Source organism: Aulonocara sp. 'chitande type north' Nkhata Bay, linkage group LG8, assembly GCF_057382095.1.
Source record: "Aulonocara sp. 'chitande type north' Nkhata Bay isolate Kocher_YH1m ecotype deep benthic linkage group LG8, A_spYH_male_GT1.1, whole genome shotgun sequence".
NCBI lineage: Eukaryota > Metazoa > Chordata > Actinopteri > Cichliformes > Cichlidae > Aulonocara > Aulonocara sp. 'chitande type north' Nkhata Bay.
In genome coordinates, this window is record NC_141351.1 from 16,152,656 (window position 1) to 16,164,351 (window position 11,696).

The 11,696-nt window shown below is 43.4% G+C and overlaps 1 protein-coding gene across 4 annotated transcripts in view; it reads left to right on the top strand.

The window, feature by feature from the left end:
- Positions 1 to 229: 229 nt before the first annotated feature.
- sar1aa (secretion associated, Ras related GTPase 1Aa) overlaps positions 230 to 11,696 on the top strand; it is a 44,061-nt gene continuing 32,594 nt past the window's right edge. For 2 of the 4 annotated variants that reach the window (XR_015130747.1, XM_086303883.1), the window contains exons 1-6: positions 230 to 304; positions 5,135 to 5,207; positions 5,939 to 6,058; positions 6,668 to 6,733; positions 7,711 to 7,814; positions 7,920 to 8,051. Coding sequence is in view for 3 of the 4 variants with exons in the window: in XM_086303883.1 (XP_086160009.1) it covers positions 5,150 to 5,207; positions 5,939 to 6,058; positions 6,668 to 6,733; positions 7,711 to 7,814; positions 7,920 to 8,051 (480 nt within the window). In the remaining variant the exon portion in view is untranslated. Of the gene's footprint in view, positions 305 to 5,134; positions 5,208 to 5,938; positions 6,059 to 6,645; positions 6,734 to 7,710; positions 7,815 to 7,919; positions 8,052 to 8,144; positions 8,444 to 11,696 lie in introns of those variants that run through there. The other 2 variants (XM_086303882.1, XM_086303884.1) reach the window with 2 other exon arrangements.

Here is an 11,696-nt window from a genome sequence, read left to right on the forward strand (position 1 = left end):
CCAAATAAAGGTATAAGAGTATAAATACAATAATTTCTTCTCAATTCAGTATAAGTATAGAACAGAACAAAGTGAAAGTACTGACAAAAACTTCTGAAATTTTAAGAATAGTAACCTTTTCACAGCGCAGGACACATTAATAGCACATTTTGCAGCATCGGTTGCGTCTGGTCGACGGGAGGGGGCACCAATGCAAGTCATGCGATAAACTCTAAAGCACGAGGAAGAAGAGGAGGCCCCTGATTGACTGTTTCCAAGGAGACCAGCGATACTACCGAGAACTGTCAGCTTGTCAGTGCTGCAGGTAAGCGAGCTAAACTCAGAGAGTACTGTCGTTTTTATTTAACAAGTCAATGGGAAACAGCCTGTTCTGGTGTTGCTGTCTCTTATGTTGGGTTTCACTCGCGGTTTTTCGTTTCTTAAACAGTGTCTTGACCCACTTGTGGTCAGATTCTAGAAAGAGCCGGGGCTAACAATGTCAATGCTAACTAGCTGACCAGGGTAATCTTTCACAAGACTTGCCGAAGCAGGAAGCTAAATACTGCGGTGTCCTTTAAAACTGCACCACTGTTTCTGCTTTCGTTTCATGGGGAAACATTAAGTCAGATCTAACAATTAGTCTTTGTAAATATTTCATTAGGTACAGATGGGTAGCATCGCTGCTAGTTGCCTTGCTACACCTGTGGGTGAAGGAGATAACAGTTTGTTATGTCACAGATATGAAAAAACCCTATCGATGCCTCATGTTATGAGCTGTAGACTCATTTCGACCAGTGCCGAAAAGGGATTAGCTGTTGTAAGTGACTTGTTAACCTATAATAATGGTTAAACATATCTCTAATGAATGATATCAAGTAATTTTGAACCAGAAAAATTCCTGTCACATGGTAGAAGCTGCAATCAGCTTTTGGCAAAGTCACTTTATATGATTTTTTTATTTTTATTTATCCAGGTAAAAATTCTAATTGACATAAAAAAGTATTTTTCAAGGACAATTTGAACAAGAGGACAGCATAAATTGCTAAAATGCTAACAAAAACAGTTGTATACGGATCTTTTAAGTGGCCAAAAAGGTCTGGATTGAGCACAGTGTTGTCAGGATGAGGTTGTGGACGAAAGAAGGAGGACCCAAACGCTGGACTCACAGGTAGGTGAAGATTGGTGTTTTATTGTCAACGGAGTGAACAAACAGAACAGAAGTAGGAAACGGCTGGCCGGCTGGACGACTGACTGAATGGATGAATGAAAGACTGACTGACAACTGACCGGCTGACCTGACGGAACTGAACAGAGGACAACCTAACAGCGGCGAGAACAACATCACAATAACATCAATGACACGACATTGGACTGGTTGAACTGAGGGACATAAATACACAGGCTGAGTGATGAGAGATTAGAACCTGGTGAGTACACAGCTGAACATAATGACCTAATGATAAACGGGAAGAGGACGGAACATAATGCACATGGACCAAGGCTAACACAATAAAACAGGAGGTGAAGCAGACAGAATATAAACAGTGAACATGAACTAAGAATACTGGGTCAAAGACCCAGAAACCCTGACAGTACCCCCCCCCCCCCCCCCCCCCCCCCCCCCCGCAAAGGCCGGCACCCGACGGCCAAAAGAACGAAAAACCAGAACAGGGCGGGCGGAGGGGGCCCAGGACGGAGGGACGGAGTCCACACAGAGACAGTTCAGGAGGGCGGCCACGTGGAAGGCAGCAGTGACCACTGAGCCGGTCCGGTGGGCGGCTGCGGCGGTCGAGACAAGACAGTTCAGGGGGCTGACCGTGCGGACGGCGACGGCGGCGACGTGGACACAGTTCGGGAGGCCGACCGTGCGGACGGCGACGATGACAGCGCTGGTCCGGGGGCCGACCGTGCGGAAGGCGACGGCGGCCACTCAGGAGAAGGCTGAAGGCAGCGAGGCTGGGCCAGGCGAGGCTGAAGGCAGCGAGGCTGGGCCAGGCGGCGAGGCTGGGCCGGCCAGGCGGCGAGGCTGGGCCAGGCGGCGAGGCTGAAGCCGGACCAGGCGGAGCAGAAGCAGAGGCCGACGCCAGACCGGGCGTGGGTGCAGCTGAGGCAGAGGCCGGGCCGGGCGTGGGTGCAGCTGAGGCAGAGGCCGGGCCGGGCGTGGGTGCAGCTGAGGCCTCTGGCTGGAGACAGGCAGGGCCAGTAGGCGCGGACGCCCCTGGCTGAGGAGCGGCCGGGTCAGCGGGCGCGGAGACCCCTGGCTGAGGAGCAGGAGAGCTCACAGCTGGCTCTGGGTGCTGTGGCTGCAGGTCCGGGAACTGGACGGGATGGTGGACAGGCGACTGGGAAACAGGAGGCAACTGGACTACAGGGCACTGGGCGGCAGACTGAGCTACAGGTGACTGGAGGACAGGTGGAGACTGAGCTACAGGTGACTGGAGGACAGGTGGAGGGCAGCAGGAGACTGGACAGCAGGTGAGTGAACTGACTGGAGTGAAAGCTGAACAGCAGGTGAGGGAACTGACTGGACTGGAAGCTGAACAGCAGGTGAGGGAACTGACTGGACTGGAAGCTGAACAGCAGGTGAGTGAACTGATTGGACTAAGGAGACTGATGGATAAACAGAGGCCGGTGAGGCTAATGGCTGAGCTAAAGAGTGAGCTAGTGAAGGGGACAACAGTGCAGCCTGGGCTAATAAAGCTGGGGCCTGAGCAGGGGACACCTCAGCTAGCCTAACCAGTGATAGTGCGAGGGCATGAAAAGCTGGATCAGGAGGTGGATGAAGAGGTGAAGTGGCAGGTGGACCGGTTAGCTCTTCCAAGCCTCCAGGGGGGGTCAAGCTGGGTTCTGGTTGCCCTCAACCTGGGCGCTGGGACGGGCACGGAAGGTGGCTGGACACCAGTCACCCCCACCTGAGAAACAGAAGCAGGTGTGGAGGCAGACCGGGTCACAGCTGCCCTCCTCCTGGGGGCTGGCACTGGTGTGGGCGTAGGCTGGGCCCCCATGCTGGTGGGAAATGGCTGAATAATGGGTGTGGAAATAACGACTGGGTGAGTGATACTGACGGGTTTATTGGGGAATCAGAATCAGAATACTTTATTGATCCCTGGGGGAAATTATTTTTTGTTACAGTGCTCCATTTTAAACCAACATTAAGACAAGACAGACAATACGCTAACTAAGAATAGTACAATATATACATATATATACATACATACATACATACATACATACATACATACATACATACATACATACATAAGTCACTTATAAATAAATATTTGGAAAAGAAACATGTGTAGTTGTAGCAGCAAACAGTGTGTTAAGTGGATGCGTTGTACAGGGAGATGGCCACAGGCAGGAATGATTTCCTGTGTCGTTCAGTGGTGCTTTTCGGTAATCTCAGTCTCTCACTGAACGAGCTCCTGTGACTGACCAACATGTCATGGAGTGGGTGGGAGGTGTTATCCAACATTGTCTTTATCTTGGACAGCATCCGCCTCTCCGACACCACCTTGAGGGAGTCCAGCTCCATCCCCACAACATTGCTGGCCTTACGGATCAGTTTATTAAGTCTGTTGGCATCTGCGACCCTCAGCCTGCTCCCCCAGCATGCAACAGCATAGAGGATCGCACTGGCCACCACAGACTCATAGAAAATCCTCAGCATTTTCTGGCAGATGTTGAAGGACCTCAGTCGCCTCAAAAAATAGAGACGACTCTGGCCCTTCCTGTAAAGTGCTGTGGTGTTTTTAGCCCAGTCCAGTTTATTGTCAATGTGTACTCCAAGGTATTTATAGTCCTCCACAATGTCAACACTGACCCCCTGGATTGAAACAGGGGTCAAGTGTTTCCTGGTCTTCCTGAAGTCCACGATCAGTTCCTTGGTCTTTGCCACGTTGAGCTGCAGATGATTCTGCTCACACCACGTGACAAAGGAGTCGACCACAGCCCGGTACTCTGTCTCATCATCCCTGCTGATGCATCCAACCACCGCAGAGTCATCAGAAAACTTCTGAAGATGGCAGGTCTCTGTGCAGTGGCTGAAGTCTGTGGTGTAGAGGGTGAAGAGGAAGGGGGAGAGGACAGTCCCCTGTGGTGCCCCTGTGTTGCTAATCACCTTGTCAGACACACACTGTGGGAGACGTACATATTGTGGTCTTCCTGTCAGGTAATCAACAATCCAGGACACCAGAGAAGCATCCACCTGCATCGCTGCTAACTTATCACCCAGGAGGGTCGGCCTGATGGTGTTGAAAGCACTGGAAAAGTCAAAAAACATGACCCTCACAGTGCTCGCCGGCTGGTCCAGATGGGTGTAGACACGATTGAGCAGGTAGATGATGGCGTAGATGGGAGTGTTCTGGTCTTCCTGCCACCGCTATTTACAGTCTTTAACTGAGCTGTCTTTGGGGAAACAGAGCAGAAAAAGTCTACCCAGTCCACATTGTCGTCCAAGAGGGACGTTCCCCATGAATCGGAGAGGCGTCTATTATTTATCTTAGTGAACATGAACTAAGAATACTGGGTCAAAGACCCAGAAACCCTGACAAGTGTAGAACACAGAATAGGTATAATAACTCAAAGTCATAAAGACACTTGCAAAATTTCTTTATTTGATATATATTTCCTTTGTAAATCCTGTTCACTACCAATATAAGCAAAGATATTAGACTTGACAGACAATCACTTTTTGGCATGGCTCTTACAGACATTATTACTTGCCCAATTTTAGGTATGATGACTCAGTTTGACCAGCCAAAATGGCATCTGTTAGAAAGATATGTTTCTTTGCAAATCAGAAATCCTGCAATAAATACTACTTTGCTTAAACATTGTATTGGGAGTTACTTACATAAATGTTGATGTATGTTTATAAAATTTATTTGATGCCATTATTGATTCTGTGTAGGTCAGAATCCTTATAGACTCCCTTATAACCGCTCCACTAGCATTAGTTGTACATCATTTCTCTGCTATGTGGAAACATTGCTAAAAGAAATCGATAAGCTTGGAGTCTCCAGTCCACTGTAGATAAACAAATCAAACCCACTATGCTCTTAAGAAAATATGTAAACATTGCATCATAATGCTGGCATCTCTATGCTTTTCATATTTTAATTTGTCTAGTAAACTGCTTTGTTTCTTGTTTTAGGTGCACGCTGTCAGGATGTCATTTTTATTTGACTGGATCTACAGGGGGTTTAGTAGTATTTTACAGTTCTTAGGTGAGTACTGTGTGCTGCTCTGAAATGATGTACCCGATTCTAAGTACTCCCATCCTAAGCTTGGTGCATTTTGTTCAGGCACTGACATGTTACTACAATGATCACAGCATATGCATATATGTCTGTTCCCTAACTTCTCCTACACCAGTTAATCAATCTGGTTGAAGCTTATATAAACTGCCTATAGTAGCAAGATTTCCAACATATAGATAGCTTTGGAAATCAAATCTTTACAAACATGGGCATGCAATTCTTTAAGTGTTCCAGTCTGGGTTAAAAACTCACCACAGCACTATAATCACAAATTCAGGTCGGAAAATGGATCCTACTGTACAGCTCCATTCTCACGTAAACACGGTGGTAAAATCCTGCTTTTTACATTTGAGGCTGCTGTCAAAAATCAAGCCTCTTCTGTCAACTTTGTGCAACCTTGAAACAGTAATACATGCTTTTTTAAACATCACATTTTAATAACTATAATATACTTTTTATTTAAATTAGCCAGGCCTCCAATTGTTCGCCTCCAGCTGGTGCAAAATGTAGCCGCTCGATTTTTTTAAGATCCTTTTATTTGTTTTTAAGTCCCTTAATGGTCGTGCTCTTGTCTGAGCTGTTTCACCCACATGTCCCGTCTCATTCTCTGAGGTCAGCAGACCAGCAAACTCAGAGGTGATAGAGCTGCAGCGCAGCGTGAAGTGGAATAAAATAAGAATTCTTCTGAATCCTTTCAGGTCTTTACAAAAAGAGTGGGAAGCTAGTTTTCCTGGGCCTGGACAATGCCGGTAAAACAACGCTCCTACACATGCTGAAAGATGACAGGCTTGGGCAGCACGTTCCAACACTGCATCCAAGTAAGGGGATACTCAGAGTGCATATTACCCATGTGCTGTTTTTCCAGGTGTTGGTTTGGATTTTTCTTTATATTAGGCCACAGGTTGTGATCGCGCTGTCTTCTAAAAATACCATGCTCCTAAAACCATGTGATATTGGCCTTGTTATTGTGCTGCTTATACAGTTATTATATGGTAAATAGATAATGGCTGATTTATTTTTAAGATGCAAGTATTTCATTAAAGTGTTGATAGTGTACTGTAGTGTTCCTCAACATATACTTTATTACTTTTATACATTCTCTTATAAAGGTGTCACCTGTCATATAGACTGTCTTATGTGTTGTGTAATAGTAAAAAATTGTCTTTATTAGTTAAGCGATTGACACCTTTAAGCCTTATCTTTGCATAAAGTGACCCCGCCTATTACTTTATAGCTGGCAGTCTTCCCACCCTGCTGTATGTCACCATCATTGGGGCTCCTTTAATTTGTGGCCTCAAAGTTGCGATTAGTCTAACATCATCTTTTAGCAGTGCAGGTCTCTGCATGTCATTGACATTCCTCTGTCTGTGCATCTCAAATTTTCTCATGTGCGAAAACATCTCAGGTGTATTTTCTTTCACACAAAGCTTCTGAAGAGCTAACAATCGGTGGCATGACATTTACTACGTTTGATCTCGGAGGACATGTACAAGGTGAGATCTATTTCCATTTTTGCTGGCAGTGAGACGCTATTGAATTTTTTGTATCTATTTTGTTTGTGTTATTTATTTAAGTTATTTAGCACAGGATAGCAACAACACTACATTTCTGTGGGCTTAGAGCATCTGATTGATTCTCAAACCTTTAGCATATGTGTTCACATCGCCCCATTCATTTGGTTTTAATGTTTATTAAATACAGAAAGGAGAGGAAACGGGTTTACTAGATCACAAAATACACTTCTACTACTGTAAGTTGAAAAGTTGAAGATTAGTGACTGCTGCCTATGTTATCTTCAACGGTAGCACCTCCTGTCATCAGAAACATGTATAACCAAACTGACAGGTTGACAAATCAGTGCACATGGCTGCCACATGATGTCTCTGTAGACCCCCGTCACACTGATCTGTTGTTTTTCTTCAATTTGATATTTTTAGCGCATGCATTCACGCTTGAATGCTGAGTGATCTGATTCATTGTATGCATGTCAACAGAAAATCTAAAGGCAGGATGTATTGTAATTAGAATTTGTACCAGTGCTATTAAAAATAAAGATAGAGAAAACTAACCCTCTATAGTTTCATTTGAAAATCATTATCCAAATGATCTAAATCCGTTGGTAAGACAAAACCCATATTTGATTTGTACAGTCAAATTAAAATGCTATTTCCACATCTGTCCATTGCTGTCTAATTAGACTTTAAAATTAGATAAGTAACACTGTTTATCAGTGCTATTAGTGGCAAGCAGCTTAAACTTGACTTGAGGCGTAATTAGCCATATTAGCTGAAAATAGTTAATCTGTATTTGTGTGTATTTAGATGTGAGGATGTGTGAACTACCGCTTCTCTACAGGAGAAAGGACATAATTATATTTTCAAAGGTTTATAGTTAGACTGCTGCATTTCAGAGACTCATGTTGAGTTGTTGCAATCGCAGCTAATTCACAGCCGTTTTCCCTTCTTTATAGCACGAAGAGTTTGGAAGAACTACCTGCCAGCTGTGAATGGAGTCGTCTTTCTTGTAGACTGTGCAGATCATGACAGACTCACAGAATCCAAGACTGAACTTGATGTAAGGTTAAACATTGCTGTTACAAACGGTTTCCACCACACAGGACTGTTTTTGTGTGTTAGCAATGGATTGCTGGTTAGTTTGTCTCTCTTTTATTTTTTCTAGGCTCTCCTTGCAGATGAGACCATAGTCAATGTACCAGTGTTGGTGTTAGGTAATAAAATTGACCGCCCCGAAGCTATCAGCGAAGGAGGACTTAGAGGAGCTTTTGCTCTTGATGGCCAAGTTACCGGGAAGGTAGGCATGTCTTGAGGATTCTTTCTTAATTCACAGAAATATGCAGGAGCACATATGATCATCATTCTAATTGATCCTTGTTGTAACTGACAGGGAAATGTGTTGCTGAAGGAGCTGAATGCTCGACCCCTGGAGATTTTCATGTGCAGCGTGTTGAAAAAACAAGGCTATGGGGAAGGTTTCAGATGGTTATCACAGTATATCGACTGACAAAGAGATGAGCTTAACCAAAAAGGATGTAGAAGTTTGATCCTTAGTGAGTGTCAGCCCATCCAAATTTCAGGTCTTACTACTAAGAATATTTTAATTCCTAAATCCACATGAACTGTCCTAAATGTGTTATTAATTTGAGAGACAATTGAGTTGCATGAAATATAAATTAGGTTGCGTTATACCAGATTACAGCCATGCATTATGCAGTAATGCACGGTTCAGTGTTGCATTACTTCTGTGTTTATCTTGGAATTTAGTAGTGAGCGAGTGATGAAACAGAAGGGCTCAAGGGGATCGTGAGGGGCTAGCTAATTGCGTTAAGACGGTCTAGTTTAGATTTTCAGATTCTTGTAGATAAATAAGAAACTACAGAAGATATTTTTTAGTTCGTTTTGTCTGTTAGTGCACAGCCTTAGCATTTAAAACATAAAGCCAAAGATGTATGCTAATGACTTGGGATTAACAGGCCCAGATGTTGGGACTTCAACAAAAAAACATCTTCAATGCTGAGTGCTGAGCCAAAATAACATAAAAATCTCATTTTTGGTCATCAAGAAAGGTGAAAATTGTTAAATGAAAAGATGATGGCGTACACTGAGTGAAATTAGACATCATGTTGATAAGTGTGCTGTGATTAATGTGCTGCTTGCTTTCGGCATCTTAATGAAGCTGGCTTGTTGGTTTTTGTGAAATCAACCTGTACGCGTAGAGATCTGGGTTGAAGGCAGCTAATTTGACAGGAGGACCGACTTATTTATGGGCCGTCCAGTATAGAATTGAAAGATAAAAAAGCTGTCCTTTGCTTTATTATATTACAAAGACTGTAAGAAAAAAACCATCCCTCATAGAATATAGGTCAGACTAGGAAAGAATATATGTATTTTTGAGTCTTTTCATCTTCGTCTTAACCAGCACCCACTAAAAGAGTGTCTCATCTCTCTGCTCAGTATTTCCTCATGGTCTTACTTGAATCAAGCATAGAAAAAAGTCCAAGTTAAAGCAGCAATATTTGAATAAGAGACTGAAAAAAGGGTTTTATTTATTTATTTATTCATTCATTGTATCTAGAGCCTGAGATATACAGTGGGGCAAAAAAGTATTTAGTCAGCCACCGATTGTGCAAGTTCCCCCACCTAAAATGATGACAGAGGTCAGTAATTTGCACCAGAGGTACACTTCAACTGTGAGAGACAGAATGTGAAAAAAAAATCCATGAATCCACATGGTAGGATTTGTAAAGAATTTATTCGTAAATCAGGGTGGAAAATAAGTATTTGGTCAATAACAAAAATACAACTCAATACTTTGTAACATAACCTTTGTTGGCAATAACAGAGGTCAAACGTTTACTATAGGTCTTTACCAGGTTTGCACACACAGTAGCTGGTATTTTGGCCCATTCCTCCATGCAGATCTTCTCGAGAGCAGTGATGTTTTGGGGCTGTCGCCGAGCAACACGGACTTTCAACTCCCGCCACAGATTTTCTATGGGGTTGAGGTCTGGAGACTGGCTAGGCCACTCCAGGACTTTCAAATGCTTCTTACGGAGCCACTCCTTTGTTGCCCGGGCGGTGTGTTTTGGATCATTGTCATGTTGGAAGACCCAGCCTCGTTTCATCTTCAAAGTTCTCACTGATGGAAGGAGGTTTTGGCTCAAAATCTCACGATACATGGCCCCATTCATTCTGTCCTTAACACGGATCAGTCGTCCTGTCCCCTTGGCAGAAAAACAGCCCCATAGCATGATGTTTCCACCCCCATGCTTCACAGTAGGTATGGTGTTCTTGGGATGCAACTCAGTATTCTTCTTCCTCCAAACACGACGAGTTGAGTTTATACCAAAAAGTTCTACTTTGGTTTCATCTGACCACATGACATTCTCCCAATCCTCTGCTGTATCATCCATGTGCTCTCTGGCAAACTTCAGACGGGCCTGGACATGCACTGGCTTCAGCAGCGGAACACGTCTGGCACTGCGGGATTTGATTCCCTGCCGTTGTAGTGTGTTACTGATGGTGACCTTTGTTACTTTGGTCCCAGCTCTCTGCAGGTCATTCACCAGGTCCCCCCGTGTGGTTCTGGGATCTTTGCTCACCGTTCTCATGATCATTTTGACCCCACGGGATGAGATCTTGTGTGGAGCCCCAGATCGAGGGAGATTATCAGTGGTCTTGTATGTCTTCCATTTTCTGATGATTGCTCCCACAGTTGATTTTTTCACACCAAGCTGCTTGCCTATTGTAGATTCACTCTTCCCAGTCTGATGCAGGTCTACAATACTTTTCCTGGTGTCCTTCGAAAGCTGTTTGGTCTTGGCCATGGCGGAGTTTGGAGTCTGACTGTTTGAGGCTGTGGACAGGTGTCTTTTATACAGATGATGAGTTCAAACAGGTGCCATTCATACAGGTAACGAGTGGGGGACAGAAAAGCTTCTTACAGAAGACGTTACAGGTCTGTGAGAGCCAGAGATTTTCCTTGTTTGAGGTGACCAAATACTTATTTTCCACCCTAATTTACGAATAAATTCTTTACAAATCCTACCATGTGGATTCATGGATTTTTTTTTCACATTCTGTCTCTCACAGTTGAAGTGTACCTCTGGTGCAAATTACTGACCTCTGTCATCATTTTAAGTGGGGGAACTTGCACAATCGGTGGCTGACTAAATACTTTTTTGCCCCACTGTAAATTAAATTCAATAACTACCCAGGTTCAAGTGTTGCAGGTACTTTATGACTGTCTGAAAAGATACAAGAGTGCACATGCAAACGTTTACATGCTTAACTACACAAATTAATCTGATCTTATTCAGCATACTTGAAATTTAAGTTTGCTTTTGATTCATTTTTTTGTTTTTTTTTCTTAGTCGATGCATGAAAATATTTTATTGATTTTTATTAATTAATTTTTTACAACGCACTGTATACATTTATATCCTCATTACGAGAAACATGAAGTACAAAAACAGGAAGAGAGGCATGTGATCTTTGCACCATATTTTCAGCAGCCCTTGTTTACAGTTTAGATATGTGGTTTATTAATATGTGAAGGAATATTTACAACCCAGATTAAAAGATGTGTATAAAAACAGACTTCATACAGGGAGTCTCGTTTGTTTACTAAAATGTAGCATGCGTGTTAACAAACTGCTTTTCCTTTCAACAGCGTTGTGTACCACTTACCGAACACATGTAAATGATGTATAATACTGATGTAAATGCTTGTACAGTTACTGCCCTTGAAAAAAACACTATGAAGGACTTATTTGTAACTGTATAGTACTGGATTTGATATTTTCAGCAGTTATCAGTGAATATAGGTTCATGTTAAATAACATCACCCACACAGAACGATGTGAAAGTTTGATCTACTTAATAAGCAGTTGACATGTAATAAAACCTGCTTTTTATAGACCAAACTGGCCCTGTCTCT